This window comes from Colletes gigas, unplaced genomic scaffold, assembly GCF_013123115.1.
Source record: "Colletes gigas isolate AHSC1104 unplaced genomic scaffold, ASM1312311v1 Colletes_gigas_Sc00022, whole genome shotgun sequence".
NCBI lineage: Eukaryota > Metazoa > Arthropoda > Insecta > Hymenoptera > Colletidae > Colletes > Colletes gigas.
In genome coordinates this window covers 3770024-3791169 of record NW_025106651.1, presented here as the reverse complement: position 1 = coordinate 3791169, position 21146 = coordinate 3770024, and the positions used below count along the sequence as shown (strand labels likewise).

Here is a 21146-nt window from a genome sequence, read left to right as displayed (position 1 = left end):
AGCTACAATTGCAGACATGTCTGTGCCAGTACTTTCTTGACGATAAATTTTTCGCTATTTCTTTATAATTTCCGTTGTTATTGATATTGAGTAATGTGCTTCGGTATACAAGTAGTGTACGTTAAAAGATATAAAATGATATACATGGTGTTAATAAAATATTTCAACAAACAAAGATATTTATAAAAATTTGAGTGTGCCAATACTTGTTTGATCCACTGTATGTAGTTTGTAATATTTTAGTAATTAATTTTCCAAAATACGTTTTTGAAGAGTGTATATTAATCGGTAAGATGAAAATATACATATTTATTATCTATGACCAGAGTTTGATGCCTGAGGATTAATACTGTCTAAGAAATTTTGAAAACGTATCTTCCTTTTTTTCGTAATTTATATTTATGTATATTTTGTAATGTTTTCTTGGTAAAGTAAAATATATAGAATAGAAAATATATTAATTCTTATAAGAATAAATTTTCACTCATAAATACTCACATAAAGAGGAACACAATTATTAGAAGTAATACCAAATCACACTACATACAACCGAATAAAACACGGTTATAGTTTTTCAAAATAAATTATAATAGATGATGATAACTAATTTATGTAACACAGAGAGCAACCTTACTTACTTGTTTTACATGTACAACCTTTGTTTATAAAGAATGCAGTCTGTGGTACTTATCAGTAACACATGGGTCACATACATGATTAGCATTAAAGCAATAAAACATCACAAATTTTTTTTCAATTCGAATTGTTTTTAGCTTCATTATAATACTTGGATTTAAAAATCACGTTCTTCAGTGACAGACATAAATAATTTTTGTACGGCGTAAGTGATCTCAACTAAAAACAGAAAAGTCATAAAATTATTAAAGTACAAAAAAAAAAAATAATAATTAAAATTAATCATTAAATTACAATGGGCATGGAAGACTACAAAACAAAAGCGAATCATTACATACAATTAATTTGTTGAAACCACATGGGTTTATTTTTCCATTTGATGCCAACAAAATAAGCTGGAATACCAGATAAAGTTATCAGGGCTCCTATACCAACTTCATATGGTCTTTCATAGCAAGGAACAAACACTAAAAATGCACATATAGCGACAAATGTGATGGGAATCCATAAGGGCATCTGCAAAATATGTTAATTAAAATATAAAATTTTCAGCTTATAGTGAAATTTATTAAATTACCTTGATTGGTCGATTCATGTTTGGTCGTTTATAACGAAGCCATAGAACGCCAGCTACTGATAGCATAATGAAAAATGACTCAACTATGCTGCAATACGTGATCAATACAAGAATATCACTTGTACACAGCATAATTAGAGATAAAATACACTATAAACAATAGGAAAAACGTCTATATTAACGTTGTTTTAGAAATTTATACCGTACAATAAAATTTGTTCTCTTTGTATACATACAAGAAAAACTAAGGCAGGTGTAGGCGTAAATCTTGTAATATTAATATGACTTAACATTGAAGGAAAATGACCATTTCTAGCACCAACAAAACACATTCGAGATGATGTCATGATATGAACGCTCAATCCCCCAAATGCGGATATAGCTACCATTACAGGTATTATCCATGCCATGATACCAAGAACTTCGGCACCAAAATTCTAACAAAAATTTGTAACGTTACTTTTTTAAATATAATTATATGTACATGTTTCTTCTAACGACTTTTAATATAACAGATAAAGGAAATAGTACTAACCACAGCTATGGCACGAGAAGCAATCATAGCAGTTGGAGTTAAAACCGATAAGTAAGCTACATTTGCTAATACATAGATGAAAGTAACTAATGGCAGAGATATGTAGATAGCTCGCGGCAAATTTCTATAACATTAAAACATTTTTTTAGTATTCAAAAATATAAAGATAATAATTTTACATTAATTTGGCCACATACATATAAGGGTCTTTTAATTCTTCTGTCATAAAATTTAAATAATTCCATCCAGAATATGAAAATATTCCAGAATAGAAGGCAACTGCAATTTTACCGGGCTCCGTAATAGTGTTTTCAAAGGAATTCTCAAAATTTTCTGTATGACCTATATCAAATGATTAATGCATACGGAATTAATTAATCAAACAAGATTTTAAAATTTCATACAAAGATACATCAACTTGTATTTTTATGATAATTTCTGTTTATAATAATTTAGCTACCAGTAATACAAATTATAAAAAGAAAGAGTGCAATCTTAAAGAAGCCTTTATTTACATTCTGATTTTCTAGTTTAAGTTCATTTTGTAGAATATAAATATAAATATTATTAAAATCTGAAGATGATCTTAATCTAGGAAATCGAAATATGAAGCCTGTTTAAAACTGCAAAACTATCTTCCTCTTTATTATACATACAGGGTATTTGGCCAGCCCTGGAAAAAATTTCAAATCGTTCTGAAAAAATTATTTTCGTTTGCGGGGTCAATTGCAAGCATTTTTGGTTAACAGACGTACCCTCGAAATTCTATACAGTTTCGATAAAAAAATTCAGGAAGGTGGACAAATTTTTGGACGAAATTACAAAATTTCAAACCCTTCTGGAAAAATTATTTTTAATTGCAGGGGTCAATTACAATCATTTTTTGGTCAATAAACGTATCCTCGAAATCCTATGTACTTTCGAGAAAAAAATTCTTTACCAAAAATATACTGTGTGGCCGGAAATGTTTCTATAACTTTTTAACGAAGCCTCAATCAACAAATTAATATCCTTGATTTTCGTCTTATTTCAGGCTCTAGAATCTCCCATTAAAATTTTTCCCAGGGGTGGCCGAACACCTTGTATAAGTATCTCTATTAATATAAAAATTATACTTACCCAGTAATAACCAAACCATTCCAGCAACAATTATAATTACTAATGCACCAACTTTAGCAAACATAAATACATTTTGCATTTTCGATGTTTCTTTGACATCGTAACAGTTTGCAAATGTAAGTAAACCTATTAAAAAATTAAGACTATGTATTGTAGAAAACTAATCAGACCAGGTCTAAACCATGTGAGCAACTATTGATAAACAGTATTAAGACTAAGGTGTGTTTCTAACAGAAGAATATTAAATGTGGGCAGAGTTTATAAAGTTTACATCTAAAAAAAATATCTTACAAATAGTGACTGCTGCTATTAATCGTATACCATTGTCTGGGATAGTACAATTTGGAAAGAATGGTTGTAAAACATATTCAGCAAATGTTAATCCCATAATAGCATTTGTAGTTGGTCTGTAAATAAAAAGCATAGTAAAATTATGATTATTTCCCGGTCTAAACAGCATTTACTGTTTTAATCCCTTCACTTAAAAAAAGTAACTTACACAAAGATTAAATTAGCAGCCCATAAGTACAAAAAAGCAGGTAATGCTCCAAAAGCTTCATAAATATAAGCATAATCTCCACCACTACGAGGTATACAAGTTCCCAATTCCGCATAGCATAATGCCCCAATCATAGAAAGTAGACCACATAAAACCCAAACAATTAAAGATACCCCAACACTGCCTACTTCCTGAATTACACCTTTTGGAGAAATGAAAATACCTAAACAAGCATAATAATTGGTTTTAGTAATATATGTATATTCTTTTGGTGAAGTATAATATTAACTGTAATATGTTTATTATAAAAATCAATTACATATGAAAAACTATTTCGTTAATATTTACTTAGGGGGGAAATTACTGTGACGGATTGAAAAATCAAAAATTTTTTTTTATCTCTTTTCAATACTTGGAGTTTTAAGAATGCCTACCTAAAATATTAATGTAAAATTCGCAAAAATGACAAAATTATAGAAGATTTGGTAGATGTAGAAAATGTAATATGCGTAACACTTGAATTCATTTATTAATTTATTCATTTGAAACTCTTTTATTATTTCTGCTCTGATAAAGGTTTCATATTTAGTCTAGAGCGATAAGTGGTGTGAATGAAATGTACCGGTACACGACTAAAGAGGTCCAATTGGCAACTTATTTAGCCGTAATTCAATTTAACGATGGCTATTCAAGATTATTACAAATAATAAAGGTCCTTGATATTAAAATTGGACTTTGCCTTTTCGCTGCTCAGCAAAAACACAAAAAAGCGACACAGAACGTTCGCTTGAAGGAAAAAGGAGATGACAATGATCTTTCTACAGAGGATACATTTTAGAGTTCTGCAGTCGATGCCCTTTAGAAAGTTTAAAAACTCCAACGTTATTTCATAGATAATTTGGTTCAAAACTTTGGACGTGTTTTCCTCAAAACTAAATTATTCAAACTGGGCGGCCCAATAACTCAATCAATTTTCATTCGATTTACTTAAAATTTTGTATGGTGGTTCCTAATACTATTCTCTTCAGTTGCACGTACGGAGTTTTCGATTGAATACGTTTCGACGTGATGTTAAAAGAAATATTGATTTTGTCACAGTTTTTTGAGATTTTTCCTTTAAAGTTTCACCATTTTATAATAAATAATTATTTTTAAAAATCCGCATGTGCAACTAAAGCTACAGTCTTATAGTTTAAGAAAATTGCATGATTTCTTGTTTCACAACTTGCAATGAAAAATTACACGTCCACCTGTTTCCACTAAATTTTTGGAGGTTTCTCACACCTGCTGCTATTATATCTATAATAATTAATATTTTTGTACGAAATTTTTACATAAAGTAGTTCAAGAAATGTATTTTCGAAAACATTAAATATTTATTAGAAAAAGTTTGAGTTATCTCCAAAAAAATCTTGAAAATTGTTTTTATTTTCAGCCGGCATGGTGATTTCCCCCCTTAAATGTAAAAATAATTCTAGGTATAATAAATACCTTATGTAGAATATGTAAATTGTACGTGTTTTTAATAAGTACTAAAATTGTAAAATGGTGTTTACCTGAACCACATATGATTCCTAAAATAATTGCAACACCTTCCAAAAGACCAAGTTGTTTTTTCATTTGTACTTTTCCATCATTACCAATTTGTTTTTGGTTCTGTGACTCGTTATCCGAATTTATTAACTGCATTTCTTTAGGAGATTCATCAAATAATTGAGATATCATTTTGTCTAAATGAAATGAACACAAATATCATATTAATTATAATAAACAATATAAGAATGACATAGATAATTAATATATTAATTTTCTAATAATCTACAAGAAATAATTTGAATTCTTCAATTATATTTAACATATGGATAGTAAAAGTTTTTAATATTTTGAATAGTCCCTTTAATCTTTAGACAAAATATTTAAAAGTATAATTTTTAAATTGTTGTTTGAACTAGTAATTTTGGAATTAATAACATAAAATAAATATGAAGTAAGAGAACCATTATTTGTATTATTAATTAATTGTTGTTATAAAACATTATTCTCTCATTCATACTTGTTATTTTGAGTTTTATAAAGAAAATTTACATACCTTTATAACAGACAAATTTTTCGTAGATAAACTGTAATACTGAGTGTTTTTGGTACAAGAAATTAATAAAAGTACAAATCTACCTGTTGTACAAAATTCAAACGTGCAAGTATTATCTATGTACGTTGATTCTTTGCATTCTTTCTCGAATGTAGATCATCTAAAAATGAAAGTGCCTTAGTATTATTTTCGAAAACGCGAAATAAACTTAATTATAATTTACTGTAATACCTGAATTATAAAAATAATGAAATAAATGATTGATATCTTTCTTATACCGCAAAATCCTAGTTTAAATACTTCTACTAAAATATAAAACAGATCTAGGTTATACATATGAAAAACACGTGCTTTAAGTTTAAGACCGATTTAAGGGTTGGTTTGCATTGTCGTGTAACAAGAGGTTTAAAGTTTTTAATTTACGAGGGGTAATCATATAAAAAAATCAGTTTTTATTTAATATTATTAGTCACGTATTAATATCAACGACATATTTTTCAATAAATGTTATATATTTCAATGAAAATCAAATGTCTGACGTAATTTAAATTTAAAGTACATCATACCATAGACTGTGACAGCATATTCATTATTTATAGTGACACATTCTTCTATTGGATAGTAAGTCTATTGTATTATTGTATATTTGGTTTCCACCAAAAATAAGACATAAATAGATATATGCGATTACTTTAGAAATAAGTGATGTTTTGATCATCCTCTTTTATAGCATTGTTCTTTGTAAAATAATTTTAATCGTTTGAATTTAGTTTGTAAAACTATAATTTTTATGTAACAATTGACGATAAATTGTTGACGTAAAGAGTATTCTGCGAACAAGGAAGATGGCGCGTGTGTAAAGTTCTGTCAGTGGATCTGTTAGGCGTAAAAGGTTATGTCAGTTACGATCGCAAACCGTATAAAAAGATTGGTATTTTCACGTTTAAAGTAAGAACACTGCAAATAATTAAAAGTGGTGTAGATTGATATTGTTTGAGAAAAGAATGGTAATTGGTGGTTTATAAAACAAAGCATAATGTTTAAAAATCGATAAAAATATTATCTTGACACCTTATCGTTGCTTTGAAGAGGACGTTTGTTTCGTAAATAGAAAAATAATGGAAAAGTATACAGCGCATTCATTCTCCAGGCTCGCCACTTTCGCTTTTCTTCTTTATTTCGCGAAAGTGTCCAGAGGGTCAAGTGAATCAGTGCGGCAAAGTATTATAGATGTTATGAGAACTGATTCAGAACTACCCAAAATGCCACTATTTTTTAATGAGAGCAGTATTTTAAAAAGCTGCTTCGATGTAAAATATCCTGAAGAAAATGTGGCACCAAATATTATATCTACAAATACTTTGTTGTGTCTTACATTTTATGACACATGGTACAAAGTTTGTCATTTTAATCAGATAGAAATATTATCGTATAATTCGAGTACGTTTGATTCCGTTCTTCAGAAATTTATTCCTGGACCAGACGATACTGATAAAACTAAATTTTGTAATAATCTTGGCGGCTTAACTATTTCATATGAGAAATTAAAGCCATTGTTATCTAAACTTTTAGAATTCAATAAACCTTATGTATGTTTCCCTATTTGCTTTGATACAGAAGGACATTTTAATCCACTCTGTGCAATCGTAGCTTGGAGTAAAAGCATTAATGATAATGCAAAAAAATTAAACACTGTTAAAAAAATGCCTCCGCACGATGATGTATTAAAAGATGCACACAGCGAAGCAAAAAAACAGAAATCAATCAAGGTTTCGACATTTAACTCAGATATAGCAAAAACAACCAGGATTAACAATAATAGCGAAATGGTTAAAACTGTTCCTTCAAATAATGATAATCATAATGATAATCATAATGATAACTTACAAAATGTGTTAAATTCGCCAGATACGGTAAACTCACAAAATAAATCTGGAAATTTAACATCTAAACCACAAGAGGTGGCAGCATCATTGCCATTATTGAAATTAAAGTCAACATCAACATTAAATGTTAAAAATACTTCTTTGATATCAAAGATTGACAGTATGGATATCAAGGATCAGAAGACCAAAGGTAAATCCATTCCCCCTGAATTGAATCACAAGGAAAAGGTGTCAGACATGCAAACAGTTAATACTCCTGAGGATTTTGAAGCACCAAAGAATCTTGGTACAAGTAATAATGAACATGAAGAAAGCACAAAAGATGTTAACGATGATGACAAACCACCAGGAAAGATACAGGAAGAATACGAGTGGAATCCTGTGAATAATGGTAAATTGCCTTTTGGTAATGGTTCATAAATGTTTTGGTTTCTTTAGTTTTACGTATAGTGTACAATGCATTTAAGTTAAAATACTTTGTTAACAGAAGGAACCGATAGCCTTGATCAGTCTAATGAACCAGGTAAGTGATTGTGTACTATTTTGGATTAAAACATTTACTTTTACAATTGATCATTTTGTATCTTTTGGTGTAACATATTTCATTGCAATAGGTGATCAAAATCAACATGTAGCTGAACCTTTTGAACAAAGAGATACAATATCGCATCGTATTATAAGGCCTGACGAAGAATCCCACATTTTTACTTACTTTACCGTGATTACTCTGATTTCCATAGCTGCATATATTGGCTATCATAATAAACAAAAGGTGAGCAAATATTTTATACATTGTCTTATCTGTATGGTTTGGTAGAGGTAAGATTATTTAGAAGTATTGATAATAACCTCATATTTCAGATATTAGCTATTGTATTAGAAGGACGAAGATCACGAAATAGCCGTGATAGACGGCGTCCAAGCACAGTTAATTATCGTAAACTAGATTATACACTAGAAGAAGCGGTTACATCACAGTGTAATACAAATTTTACCCCTGTCATATATTAATGCATGTAATGTATCAGATACTTTAAAACAACGGTATAATAGCACTCCACGTGTAACATTTTGTATTCAAGTATATTTCCAGTATAATATGATTTTATTTTTAACAAGCTGATCGTTTGTTAGTGTTCCATTAATCGTTACCGTATTAGAATTGATCATCAGCAAATAATATAATACTTGATATTAGTTTAAAATAGTAAAATGTTTCACTATTTCTTAATTTGTGTTTAGTGGAGGAGGTGTGCGGATAGCTTGAAACTCGTGTTCGAACTGTCAAAAGTGTGATGGATCTAGACAGAGTTCGATAAATCTCGAGCAGCCAAACTATTTTGGGGCGATTTGGTCCAATTCGGCCTGAGATGTATCGGGTTCTGCCCCGATTCACTGATTTCGTAAAAGCACGAACCAGAATTTTGAGCAACCCGGACACCCTAGTGATCTTATCATTTCAAAACGAATTTTTGATATTAACAATAGCAATTTTTCATTTTAGTTCATTATTCGTCAATATACAATACAGCATGTTCTTATTAAGGATGGTATAAAATAATTTATATTCTTTTGTTTGTGCTGAAGACAGGTTTGTTTGCTACAGTATTAATACGTTCGTTGCGGTACGGAACATGTTTGTATGCCCCGTATTGCAGACTGTTCCATGCGTATCATACTTTATTGAATCTTCGTTGCATGATAATAGGATCTCTCATACCGGTAGTTATGAAAATTTAGAACGAGCTGTACCTGATCTATGTCGAGAAATGTGAAAGTTAAGAAAAAAGGTACCGTAATGAACGTGTTAAAATTTAATTGTAGTCGAGAAACAGACTAATATACGTTTTATTTATCATTTTATTATATGGGCAAAATTAATGTGTACTTAATCAATCGCTATTTTTCATAAACAGTTGTACATATATAAGTTTGTACTTGTTCATATTTCTGAATTAAAAAGTCAGAAATATTTTTTTATAATTATTTAATTTTTGTTGGTTTAAAATTAGGATCTATTTTATTAACACTTTTATATTTTATATGTATGTATTGCATTCTAAAATTTTCCTCACATTTTGGAATTCTTATTTGTGTTCAGTGACATTTATTACTTCAAATCTGAATTAAATTATTATAGGAAGATCCATGATAAATAAATATTGATAAATAAAGCGTTATTCATGCCGTATGTAGTTTTTCACAGAATAAATATAGAACACACTTTCGTGTTATTTCCATTTTCTAATTTTTCTATAAAAGAATATAGCAGTATAAAATGAGCAATGCAACAATTACATCATTCATTGTCACAGGCAGTTCCTTAAGTCAAGTTACAGTATTAGCATATATGTAGTAGTTAGAATTTTTATTTTTGACATAGTGTACACAGAAATGTTGCATTTGATAGTAAAATTCTAATTTTACATAACATTTGTTATTTATTACTTCGCTTGAATACATCGATGTTAATGTTGAAAATAATTAAACAATATACCTTTTTACGTATACTAGATTTAAGTAATTTCAGTGCACAAAGAATATTGGTACTTGTACATATTAATTACTTAATATCAAAAATTTTGGTTTAAATTACTTATTGTACGTACGTGAGAAACTACCAAATAAAATTTAACAGATGAAATGTCGTTCACTTCTACGCGGTTATGCCATAAAAATATTGTACCTTCTGGTAATAAATATTTAATAAATTTCATACAATAAAACGATCACGCGTCATTTTTATTCGTAATATAATTTTCATGTACGACAAGTGAATTCATTAAATTGTCCAAAACTTGTTCATTCATTCTTCTTTTACTGAATTACATTTAATGGAATATAATTAACGATTTAAGAATTCAAAATGTTCGGTACTAATAATATATAAATATCAGCTTTTACCAGGCATTTAAAAGTGATTGATAATAAACTTAACTGATTAGGCCAGTTTATGCAAAAGAACAATGAATAAGTGTTTCATAGATGTAAATGATTATTTTTATACGAAAAAAAACATTTTATGAGATCATTTTTTATTTGCAAATGATGTTCAAATTGTTGATTGTTTGTTTCGAAATAAATTCAAGTATTATATTATTTAAACTGATATTAATGATGTACTCATGTATGAACTCATGTATTCCAATTGGATAAATTACACATTCGTGTATTCGATTAAAAGAAAACGTTTACACTATTTAGTACAGTAGCACGCATCTTTGGTTTGTTGTAACAGCCAGTTCAAATGAGGACCCACTCTCGTGAAAATCGAAACTGCAGGGACGGTGCCGCATTCGTTTATATCCGAAATTATTCCTATTATAAAATGCAAATTGCTTTGTGAATAACAGCCTCGTCTGCCTCGAATATTATTTATGAGAATAATTGATGTTATCAGTATATCATACAGATCGATTGAATACGATTATTTGATTCAATCATAGATTCGAGAGAATAATTTTATTGTGTAGATTAAAAATAAATTAATATAATTGAAAAATGTATTACTTAACGATTAACTTTATTCTTTAATGAATTATAGAGTCGGGAAACACGTAATGTGATCACTCGTTTATGATTATGATTTCAAAAGGGTCACACAACAATTACATGGTACGTATCGTAAATAAGAGCATAAAAATGAATTAAATTACAATACACTGTGAGAGATCTTTTAGAAATATGCTCAGGCTGCATATTCATACGAAACCGAGCTATCGAATAATACATTTTTGCAACTATTTAATTTTTTTATAATTATTTTGTAGATATACGTACCAACGAGATCATAAACTCCTGCATACGAACGATATTGCACCGAAGAACCTACGTCGTTCTGAAAAACACGAAGCATTATCAACGTAAATTTGGAAATATACAGGATAATTCACGCTAAACAATTACCTGGAGGAATTCCTAATCTGTTGGGTTAAACAAAAAACTATAATTTAAACGTAGTACTAAAATCTTTGAAAGGGTTTATAGAATTTCGAAGCTTTGTGTTTGTAAAATCTTACTCTAAGGGAAATAGAAAAATAATTATATTTCTAATGAGTTGTCTATAATTCATATTATAGAAATAATGAAATAATATACCTCGCATACGATGGAACTCCCGCCCAAAACACCAGCGCAGCCGGAGTCATTGTGAAAATTCGTGGGATTTAATCCGGACCTTATACATTCATTGTAACCCAAAATTGGAAGGCCTAATTTTCGCGGTCGACAGGTTTGATTGTTGTTGCTGTCCTCTGTTTTACTTATTGTCCATCCAGCCAAGGTTCCTACTTGTCCAAGGTAAGTCGAACCTCGAAATTTAAGTTTTGATAATAAATTTTCAGTAGAAGATCTTCTAGACAAGCTATTCTTTATATTACAGGGTGTTCGGCCACCCGTGGGAAAAATTTTAATGGGAGATTCTAGGAGCTAAAATAAGACGAAAATCAAGAATACCAATTTGTTGATTGAGGCTTTGTTAAAACGTTATTAACGTTTAAAGTTCCGCCTGTAGAACGCCTGTGCGCGTGATAGTGGTTCTCATTCAGTATGAGAAACTCTACTTACTGACGTATCGACAGTCTTACAGTTTTGTGAATGAGAATCACTATCACGCGTACGCAGCTGTTCGCAGACTGCCGTTTTGCAGGCGGAACTTTAAACGTTAATAACTTTTTAACGAAGCCTCGATCAACCAATTGGTATTCTTGATTTTCGTCTTATTTTGGTCTCCAGAATCTGCAATTAAAATTTTTCTCAGGGGTGGCCGAACACTCTGTATAATGTACACCGTAAATGGTGGAATGTGGTAATTTGATGAACGTACTTTATTTGTCATCATGTGGGGAAAGTGTAGAATATTAGTAACAACAGTAATTCTCGCTGTCAAGTAATTAATTGTAAATCGGGACCGCCAGTTTAAAGCGCGTTTGGTAGTGATTTTTATCTCTAGCTAAGGTTGATACCAGATAACGGAGATAAGTATAAATTAAATTTTGCCAGAGTAGTATAACTATTATTCACTTTTTTACATATGATACACTTTTATGATACATAGATTATTTAACGTATAACTGAAATTAATATTTACACTTGTGTTGAAATAAGGTATATTTAACGAAAATGTTGGTGAATTGCCGAAGGACAAAAATTAGTAGACGGGTAATAAAATATACAAAAGTATAAAATCAATATGTAGTATGACCACCTGTTGCTGCAATAATTGCTTTTAAACATCGTGGGATATTATTTAGCAGATTTTCAATGTAATTTTTATCAATATTTTCAAATGCCAATCGTAAATATTTAAAGCAATTGTTCCTGTTCTGCCGTTTTTCGAATCACATATTTGAATTCAGTATGCTCCATAGGTTTTCGATTAGATTCAAACCTGGACTTTGTGCCGGCTATTCCAATAATTTAATATTGGGATTCTCAAAAATTATTTTGTTTTTCTTTTAGCAGTGTGTCTCGGGTCGTTGTCTTATTGCAAAATAAATTTTTCTTCGAGTCTGTAGCGACCGGTCGTGCGCACATGGGAAAGTTTTTCTCTCGTGCAAACGGCCCACGTAATTTACGACTCTCGTTCGTCGAAGCTGTTTTTGAGGAAGATATTTTCCAGACTCGCGTATCGAATGCGTTTAGTAAATTCTTTTCCTAAGCCCCTCAACAGCAAATAGAGACCGTTGTAAATTAGGGATTTCCAGAGGACACTCGACGCGTAGCCATCGGAGTTTCGCCAAGTGGGCCCAGCGCGGGTGGTCCGAAGGAAATCTTGCAGTGAGGGCGCAACGTCGTCCCCCTCAATCACCACGCCGTTTCGAAAACAAGCACGCCGTGGGCGTAAGAAATAGGCGGTGATTTGGGAAAAATAAACGGCCCTGATTGGAAAGGCCCAACGCGTGGGGTTAACCAATCAGGGTTGTTTAACAATTTTGCCAGTGCGACCGAGGGGTCGACATGGAGACGAGCGAAGAATAACGACACTTGGTTTTGCGCGCTCTAACCGAAAACAACGGAAAAATAAAGAAAGTCTTGTCACCCCACAAAAAGTGTTTTCCTACAACAACCTATCCCAACAAGTCCCATTTTCGTAACTGCCTCTTCTAAATTTTCGTTTATTATTTCAATACATATACTTGTTTGCATTCATTATTTCGCCAATCTCTACCAAATTGCCAACTCAAATCTACGAAAATATCCCCACAACATTAATGACCTTCCACCAAATTTAACAGTAATGATACAAAACAGCTTTTTGTATGCTTTGTTTCTTATTGCAAAATAAATTTTTCTTCGAGTCCCATTTTCGTAACTGCCTCTTCTAAATTTTCGTTTATTATTTCAATATACTTGTTTGCATTCATTATTCCGCCAATCTCTACCAAATTGCCAACTCCAATCCACGAAAATACCCCCAAAACATTAATGACCTTCCACCAAATTTAATAATACAAAACAGTTTTTTGTATGCTTTGTTTCTTTCCCTCCATGCATGATGCTTCTTTTTTAATTGTTGCAGTTTAAATTTGTTTTCATTGCGCCAATATTATTTTTCTCTAGAATGATGTTGGTATATTTATATATTTTTTAACAAAAGCTAGGCGTTTCCTCGTGTTGATGTTGCTAACACTAAATGTAGGCTCCCACTATGTTCGTGGAGCCGTTTTATTTAGTAAATAGAGGGTTCAATACTATTTACAACACTTGAATTTATTTACAAATATGTACATGTGTTAACAGTTTAATTTTCAATGTTCTTACAGGTGTTCTTATGGAGTTCTTGTGTTATTCTAACTTGTAAAGTCCTATGCCCCGCGATTTTATACATATTCCAAAATAGGTGGAAACCTTGTGTATCCAATCAAACCGCTGCCCATCCCTCGTGGGCCAGTCCTCAGATATTCAAAATCCCACCCACCGAGGGTGGTACAGGGGTGGGTGTCCGCGGTTTCAAGGGGCAGGTATGGTCCCAAAGTACGGTGCTTAACGGCTCAATAGTACGACAATTTGTTTTGTACCCTAAGGTACTTGCCAAATTGCTAATCAAGTAATTTAAAACTAATATTAACTAAATAAGGGGTCCGCTAATAAGTGTTGGGATTTCCAACACTAAACCTACCGGCACTTCATGCATACCTATTCCTACCATGACCGGTCAAATGACCAGTCTTTCTTTTTCTCTTTTACGAGGCAACGTACTTCTAATTTTTTTCATTATATGTATAGAAAGTAGCATTTTGATGTTTATTCGTAAGATATCCTTCTCTTTTATGTTAAAAAATTTTTTAATTTTCATCGGATAGAAGATAAAACGCTTTTGAAAACGAATTTTGTTCCAAGTCGATACCGTAGTTAATTGTAGAGAAAACAACTATTTAAGACAAAGTGCTGGCTAGTAATTATGCAAACATCCTGTATTTAAATTCATTTTCAATTAAATAAACAATTTATGGTGCAGTTTTATCGTACACTAGTCGTACGATCAGTAGGAATTGCTGAAACTTCTTTGGGTATGTAGCGTCAAAGTAAATATGAAAATAAACATAAAAGACAGCAAAAAATATAGTAGCTGGTATAGTCATTGGATAGAGGATGAAATGCCCTCTAAAATGAGCGTTCGAACAAGTCAATAGCTTTATTAGTACCGGAGATATAGCGATTTTAATTTCAAGTTGATGCGATGACTAGTTTCGGAGATAGGGTTTGTTTACGTTTCGTTGTTGCGCTCGCGAGGTCATTGACCTCGCGCGCGTGACAATAGTAAACAGTGCGCAGTAAATTCTTGGAAATACTACGCCGAAACTGGGTCACGCACGTGCGACAAAGAGGTCCGACGCCTAAGACGAAAACAGAGATAAAAAAATTACCATTTACATAAATTACGATATCCCCGAAACGGAAAGTCAGATCGACAAAAACCAATAGCTGTTTCAAAGAGGTGGGTTTACCACTGCTAATGATGCCTCATTTATAAATAAAACACTAGTAGTTTCACAACTGCACGCATCTAAATTTTTAGTATTTTTAATACGCGTTAATAGCCTTTTCTAAGACGGGAAGCGAGAGACAGCGGAATTTTAAAAATGACCTTTTACATAAATTACGATATCTCGGAAACGGAAAGTCGGATCGACAAAAACCGGAAACCATTTTAAAGGGGAAGGTTTACTGCTTCCAACGATGCCTCAGTTATGCAGAAAACATGAGTAGTTTCGAAACTGCACGCGTTTAAAGTTTAATTATTTTTAATACGCGTTGTTAGACTGTTCTAAGATAGTGGAAACTGTAGATTTTCTCCTTTCGTCTTTGCTATACATATATTTTCTATTTATAATAAAGCTAACCAGAATTTGGTACCAAATTTTGTCCAGTTTTTTACAAAAAAATATAAATCATTCAACCGGTCAGATGACCGGTCGTGGTAGGCAAGACAGACTACATATTTTTATCAGAAAACAAACAATAAGAATAGAAGTGAATATTGTAAAATTCATTGTACGTATACTATAAGAAAAGTCGTGAAGTTAAATGGCGCTAAAATAATAGTGCATGTTAGAAATTCTAAATGAAATGTTTAAAACGGTCATTTGATCGGTGGCGGAAGGTTTAGTATTAATGTGCGGCTTACGTTTGGATTTATAGAACCTTAACCCCGTTTCATGCAACCTTCGTTGTACTATTTTCAATGACGCACTTAATTTTAACATTTCAACAATATTTCGCGCTGAAATTCTTGGATTTTGTCGACATTTACGAGTAATTTGACGATCATCTTTCGCAGTGCCACAACGTTTACGTCCGCGGCCTCTTAAATATTTTGTATAAACTTTTTCGACCGCACTTTTAGAAAAACTGTACTTTTTTGCTACTAAACAGTAACTTAATTTATTTCGACAGTTCGCTATAATCAAATTACGAATTCCATTTGAAAATTCTTTTCTTACTGACATTTTGCTGTTTCCTTACAAATAATCTGCTTTATGCAAAGTTTACACATCAACCAAATAGTTCATTTGAGACTACTGCGTGAGAGTGAAAAGGATACTTCACGCTTGTTTACTTTTTTCGTGTTGTAATAACATTTTGAACGAGTGTCCACTTATTTCTGTCCCTCGACAATCAACCAATGTTTTCGTTAAGTATACTTTAAAGATATATTGCTTTATTATTCGCTAAATAATCTACGTATCACAAAGATATATTATACAGGATGTTTGGTTACCCATGGGAAAAATTTTAATGGGAGATTCTAGAGGTCAAAATAAGACGAAAATCAAGAATACCAATTTGTTGATTGTGGCTTTGTTAAAAAGTTATTAACGTTTAAAGTTCCGTCTGTAGAACGGCAATCCGTGCACAGCTGCTAGTGGTTCTCACTCACAAAACTGTGAGGCTGTCGATACGTCACTAAGTAGAGTTTCTCATGCTGAGTGAGAACCACAATCGCATGCACGCTGATTGCCCTTCTACAGGCGGAACTTTAAACGTTAATAACTTTTTAACAAAGCCTCAACCAACAAATTGATATTCTTGATTTTCGTCTTATTTTTGTCCCTAGAATCTCCCATTAAAATTTTTCTCAGGGGTGGCCGAATACCCTGTATATACAACTTGTGCATATTAGTTATAGTACTTTTATTTTTAATTCATACCTATTTTCTCTACCTGTCCACTTAATTTTGTTCACAACTTTACGTAAGGTATTCTTATGATTATTCATAATTTCCTCGTGTGTAGTTTTGTACCGGAAGTGAACAGTTAAAGAATCTCGTATTACTTGCGTTTTGTCACTAACCTGGATTGGGTAAGCAGATAGGCGACATCCTCCTTTCGAATTTAATCGATTGGCTCAATTTTATCAGTGCCAAGTCGTGAGCGTGTGAGTCTGGATTGTATTCTGGATACAGACTTAGAGATTCTACGCTAACTCTTGCCGATGATACATCTAAATTGCATCGATCGTGTTCTCCAAGGGTCACTTTTATCTCCGGTGCTGTTACGCTGTAAAAAAAAAAATGCATTTAAATTATTAGGATATTTCGACTCTTATTTTCCCTATGACGTAAGTCCTATAGAAACCACCAACCTTTGAATAACTACTTTCGTACATCGTATTACGCTTGAGATTGAAAGTTGCGTCGCATAGTGCGTTGAGTATATTTTTATACAAAATTCATAACTTCTAAGTTACTTGATTTTCGATTTAAGATCACTAATAGTTTTTTAAAGAGAATAAAAAGATGCATTAATTGATGAAAAAAATACAACTTCATTAGTTGAGCTGACTTTTTATTGAATAAACTGTATTTTTCTAAATTTTACTATTGCAATTTATCATCACATAATTTCTGATGAAATTTTTTTAGAAATGTACTTCTACAACTTTAATGAAAATTCCTGGAAAATCATAGCGAACGCATAGTGACGTCAATTATAGCACATTTTTTGGCAGGTCGTGACAGCTAATTTTTGTAGGATCTTTCGCATAACTTAATAACGTAAAAATTAGTGAGGAGGTTTGAGGAGTATTTTAGTAAAATTTAATCAAAGTTAATCAAATTCTTCTTATTATATTTGGCGTATCAAAAATGAAAAGAGAAACAGGAAAAAACAATCAAAAGAATGACTAATCGAATAAAACATAATCGAAATACGTACTTCTTGCAGCAGATTCCATTACAAACAATAAATTATCACTTGTATAATAAAAAAGCAATTATCTTTCATCAATGACCAATGACAAATAACCTGTTGGTTATCATGGGTTCTAAAACACATTTACAAATTCTATTTCTATTGATTTTTCAATTTTTCAATTTTGTTAATAGGTCAATGCATTGTGCGTGGCACAGTGTTCGAAAACGGCAATTTATTTGCGAAAAATTATATTCCACCTTAAAAGTGCATAAATCCTTGAAAACAAGTTTATGGACGATTATTAATACTGCTAACATTAATTTTGCTTAATAATTTTTATATTATTTTATGTTAAATGAAAATGAAATTATTTAATTAAAGAAAAAATAAAGAAATGTATTTTATTATAAAAGTTTCACTGCCGCATAACATTTTTAATTATATATTGTTTTTAAATAATGAAGAAAATAATAGAAGATAGGAACAACAAGAATGAGATTCGCTAACTTTAAAGTTATGTTATTAAAAAAATAGCAAACAGTAGCAGCTGATTTTCAGAGAAACCAAAGAAATGAACATAAACTACAAGTCTGTAGTGGAATTTTGACCAATACCTACCAATCTGATAACCTCTATTCCAAAAACTTACGATAACTTCATACTAAAATTGGTTCTTTTTGATTACCTATATTTAAAATTATAATAAATTTGTGATCAATTGATTTTATTCTAAAATAAAGCGTGTACTTCTTGTGCAACATTTGTGCAGAACAAAATGAAATTATTGTAATATCATTATTTCGTAGAAGGAGAAATATGAACTGCAAAAACAAGAAGAAATCATATTTAAGCAATTTCTAAGGATAAGTAATGTTTCAAGCGAAGATCCTCAAGGATTTAGAAACTTAATGACATCTAAAGCAAAATGATTGGAGATGGTTAAAAATTGGACTTTTTCGCGTCTAAATCGCCATTTTCGAATACTGTGTGTCGTGTCGAAAGGGTTGAAAGTCAACTTTTTTTTTATACCAAAGAGGAACGTTTATTTGTTTCTTTTGACAACGATATTGTACCAACCTAACCAGTTGGCTAGCTGCGGTTAAGACGTAGCGATCGTTTATCAGAACTCCACTGAGGAGTAACTGTGATTTTACATGGATGTTCGCCAGCCATGGGAATTCGTGTGCTTGCGTATATTCTCCACCTAGGAGTCGTCCTTCACCAGACCGATTAGGCCGCCCGCACACTATGAAACGATTTAGGAACAAAACGAAATAAAGAAAGTATCGTAGTGTTTTTCAATATTTTTGGGATCATGTTCCATCTCAACATTTTAAAGATTTTGATCGCTTATCATGAGACTGCGAATGTTTATGCATTTATGAACTTATTAAAATTCCACTGTGATAATGGTTAACTCTTTTTCTTTGTCCATTTAGGTTAAGTAGAGATTTAATATTGTACTTGGTACGAATAAATGAATATTTTTTTTATAAACAACGCCTCCCACAATCTAATGTACGAGTCATGTTACCTCGTTACGAGCAACGTTGCAAGTAATTAACTTTTTATATTCTAAATTACAATAATTACTTAGCTTATAATTTAAATATATCAACTCTTAATGTAGAGACTTTTAATATATATGTAGAGTGCTCCAAGTATTCCTGACGATATTGAAAGACAAATTTTTTTGTGTGATGGTATTATAAAGTGCAATTATAAAGGTCAAATGTAATCGAGGATACAATTTTATAAGGTTAAATGAATTTTTAAAAATTTAAGATAAGTTACTAAGAAATTTTTGTCTCGAAATTTACTTCGATGGTTTGCAAGCTAGTGTCCAGCGTGAATTCACAGGATGTGAATAACAGAGTTATTGACCCTTATCAATAGATTGCGGATTCATGTCATTATGGGAAATTTTAATTCTCAAAAAATTACAGAATGCACTTAATATGCAAAAATATAAGAACTACTTAAAGTAAGATACGAATTTTTATATTTAGAGATTGAGACAACCCTTTACAAAGTTCCTATTGCATTAATTCTATTAATAAAAATATGAATTTGTATAAAAATTCACAGTCTACTTATCACTATAGAAAATTAATCGAATCGTGCATAGCTATGTGTTTATTGAATTCTTAGAGTATTTACGTTTCGGTTACTTTCGGTAGACAACATTCTGTTATCCTATACAATTAAATAAAAGCAAGCAAAATTGTTACTAATTTTTACTTACTGCAATTTCCGCAACTTTTGAACCTGCCGAATAAGCTGTCTAAAATGCCACGCGTCCTTCTTACTACATCCTCCCCAGTGTTCTAGATAAACCAATACAAAAAGTCCTAAGAAATTGTAGTTTGAAAAAAATCTAAGCACTATCGGTGTTGGAGTATTAATTATTTTTCCTGATCTCGAATATCGAATATAGAGACTAGATGGACCAATACAAAAAGACCTAAGAAAATGTAGTTTGAAAAAAATCCAAGCAGTATCTGTGTTGGTGTATTTATATTTTTCCTGATCTTGAATATCAAATACAGAGAATAAGGTTGGTATTATTCTAATACAAATAGCACGATTCTAATTTCGGTTTCAGTCACCAACTGAATTTTGTAGGCAGTGATGAAATTTAGTAAAATTTGAAAATAGGAACGCTTACAGGGGAGTTGAGATCCTCGCAGCGAATCTGTTTCGCGGACAGCACGAAAACGCAAACGAGGAACTTGACGAAATCCTGCAGCTTCATGGCTTTTCTGTCGACTGTCGAAACGGTACTGGTCTCGGTAAAACAACTGGTTCGTATAGCGGGACTATCGTTGCCCGCATCCCGGAGGCTTCAAGGCTTTTTCTTGGGCTGTTAATACCATAAGGCAGAAGGAATTTCCAAACGACTAAAATTCTCTATAATTTACGTACTTTCGATAGTAAAACATATTGAATAGATTCCTGTATTGAGCCATGAACAGGTATTTTCGAGGTTCAACAGCCAAAGGTCTTTAATAGCGTTTCGTTTCCTCTTCATAGAACTTAATTTTCGAATTAAAGCCAACATAACAGAAAATTAATTTTTTTTTTAAATTCCTTTCCAAATGTTTAACGTATAATAATATTCATTGTTAGGCATCTTTATTAAGATAAAATGAGAGTTAGAAGTACTC

General features: G+C 31.4%; 3 protein-coding genes across 6 annotated transcripts; 1 reads left to right on the top strand and 2 right to left on the bottom strand.

Moving 5' to 3' along the window:
- Positions 1-541: 541 nt before the first annotated feature.
- LOC122401131 (Y+L amino acid transporter 2) lies at positions 542-5783 on the bottom strand. Its single transcript, XM_043403083.1, has 12 exons — positions 5687-5783; positions 5456-5615; positions 4923-5096; positions 3367-3589; positions 3159-3274; positions 2868-2993; positions 1946-2090; positions 1749-1872; positions 1450-1650; positions 1214-1363; positions 975-1152; positions 542-855 (listed from the first exon to the last, which is right to left on the bottom strand). The coding sequence occupies exons 3-12, from the start codon at positions 5089-5091 to the stop codon at positions 794-796; spliced, it is 1494 nt and encodes a 497-aa protein (XP_043259018.1). The 5' UTR covers positions 5092-5096; positions 5456-5615; positions 5687-5783; the 3' UTR covers positions 542-793.
- Positions 5784-6219: 436 nt separating this feature from the next.
- Positions 6220-11363, top strand: LOC122401194. Of its 4 annotated transcripts, XM_043403173.1 has the most exons (6): positions 6220-7747; positions 7829-7864; positions 7956-8113; positions 8203-8318; positions 10886-10956; positions 11112-11363. In XM_043403173.1, the coding sequence occupies exons 1-5, from the start codon at positions 6574-6576 to the stop codon at positions 10905-10907; spliced, it is 1506 nt and encodes a 501-aa protein (XP_043259108.1). In that variant the 5' UTR covers positions 6220-6573; the 3' UTR covers positions 10908-10956; positions 11112-11363. The 4 variants fall into 4 exon arrangements, with proteins under 4 accessions (XP_043259108.1, XP_043259110.1, XP_043259107.1 ...); XM_043403175.1 differs by lacking the exon at positions 8203-8318; XM_043403172.1 differs by lacking the exons at positions 10886-10956; positions 11112-11363 and having other exon boundaries at positions 6222-7747; positions 8203-9652.
- Positions 10538-20734, bottom strand: LOC122401198 (vitamin K-dependent protein C-like). Its single transcript, XM_043403178.1, has 7 exons — positions 20648-20734; positions 20225-20306; positions 19057-19225; positions 17138-17343; positions 11440-11651; positions 11122-11179; positions 10538-10659 (listed from the first exon to the last, which is right to left on the bottom strand). The coding sequence occupies exons 1-7, from the start codon at positions 20732-20734 to the stop codon at positions 10538-10540; spliced, it is 936 nt and encodes a 311-aa protein (XP_043259113.1).
- Between the last annotated feature and the right edge of the window lie 412 nt (positions 20735-21146).

What these genes read in the sequence shown, in the direction of transcription:
- LOC122401198 (XM_043403178.1), bottom strand. Translation starts at nt 20,734, where the DNA reads ATGAAGCTGCAGGATTTCGTCAAGTTCCTCGTTTGCGTTTTCGTGCTG. An exon ending in GCAGCTAGCCAACTGGTTAG is followed by an intron (nt 17,344 to 19,056) that starts GTTGGTACAATA and finishes TTTTTTTTACAG; the next exon opens with CGTAACAGCACCGGAGATAA. An exon ending in AGGAGTTTATGATCTCGTTG is followed by an intron (nt 10,660 to 11,121) that starts GTACGTATATCT and finishes ATTTTATAATAG; the next exon opens with GAATAATTTCGGATATAAAC.
- LOC122401194 (XM_043403172.1), top strand. Translation starts at nt 6,574, where the DNA reads ATGGAAAAGTATACAGCGCATTCATTCTCCAGGCTCGCCACTTTCGCT. An exon ending in TGATCAGTCTAATGAACCAG is followed by an intron (nt 7,865 to 7,955) that starts GTAAGTGATTGT and finishes TCATTGCAATAG; the next exon opens with GTGATCAAAATCAACATGTA. An exon ending in GCTATCATAATAAACAAAAG is followed by an intron (nt 8,114 to 8,202) that starts GTGAGCAAATAT and finishes CTCATATTTCAG; the next exon opens with ATATTAGCTATTGTATTAGA.
- LOC122401131 (XM_043403083.1), bottom strand. Translation starts at nt 5,091, where the DNA reads ATGATATCTCAATTATTTGATGAATCTCCTAAAGAAATGCAGTTAATA. An exon ending in AGGAATCATATGTGGTTCAG is followed by an intron (nt 3,590 to 4,922) that starts GTAAACACCATT and finishes ATGCTTGTTTAG; the next exon opens with GTATTTTCATTTCTCCAAAA. An exon ending in GCTGCTAATTTAATCTTTGT is followed by an intron (nt 3,275 to 3,366) that starts GTAAGTTACTTT and finishes TTTTATTTACAG; the next exon opens with ACCAACTACAAATGCTATTA.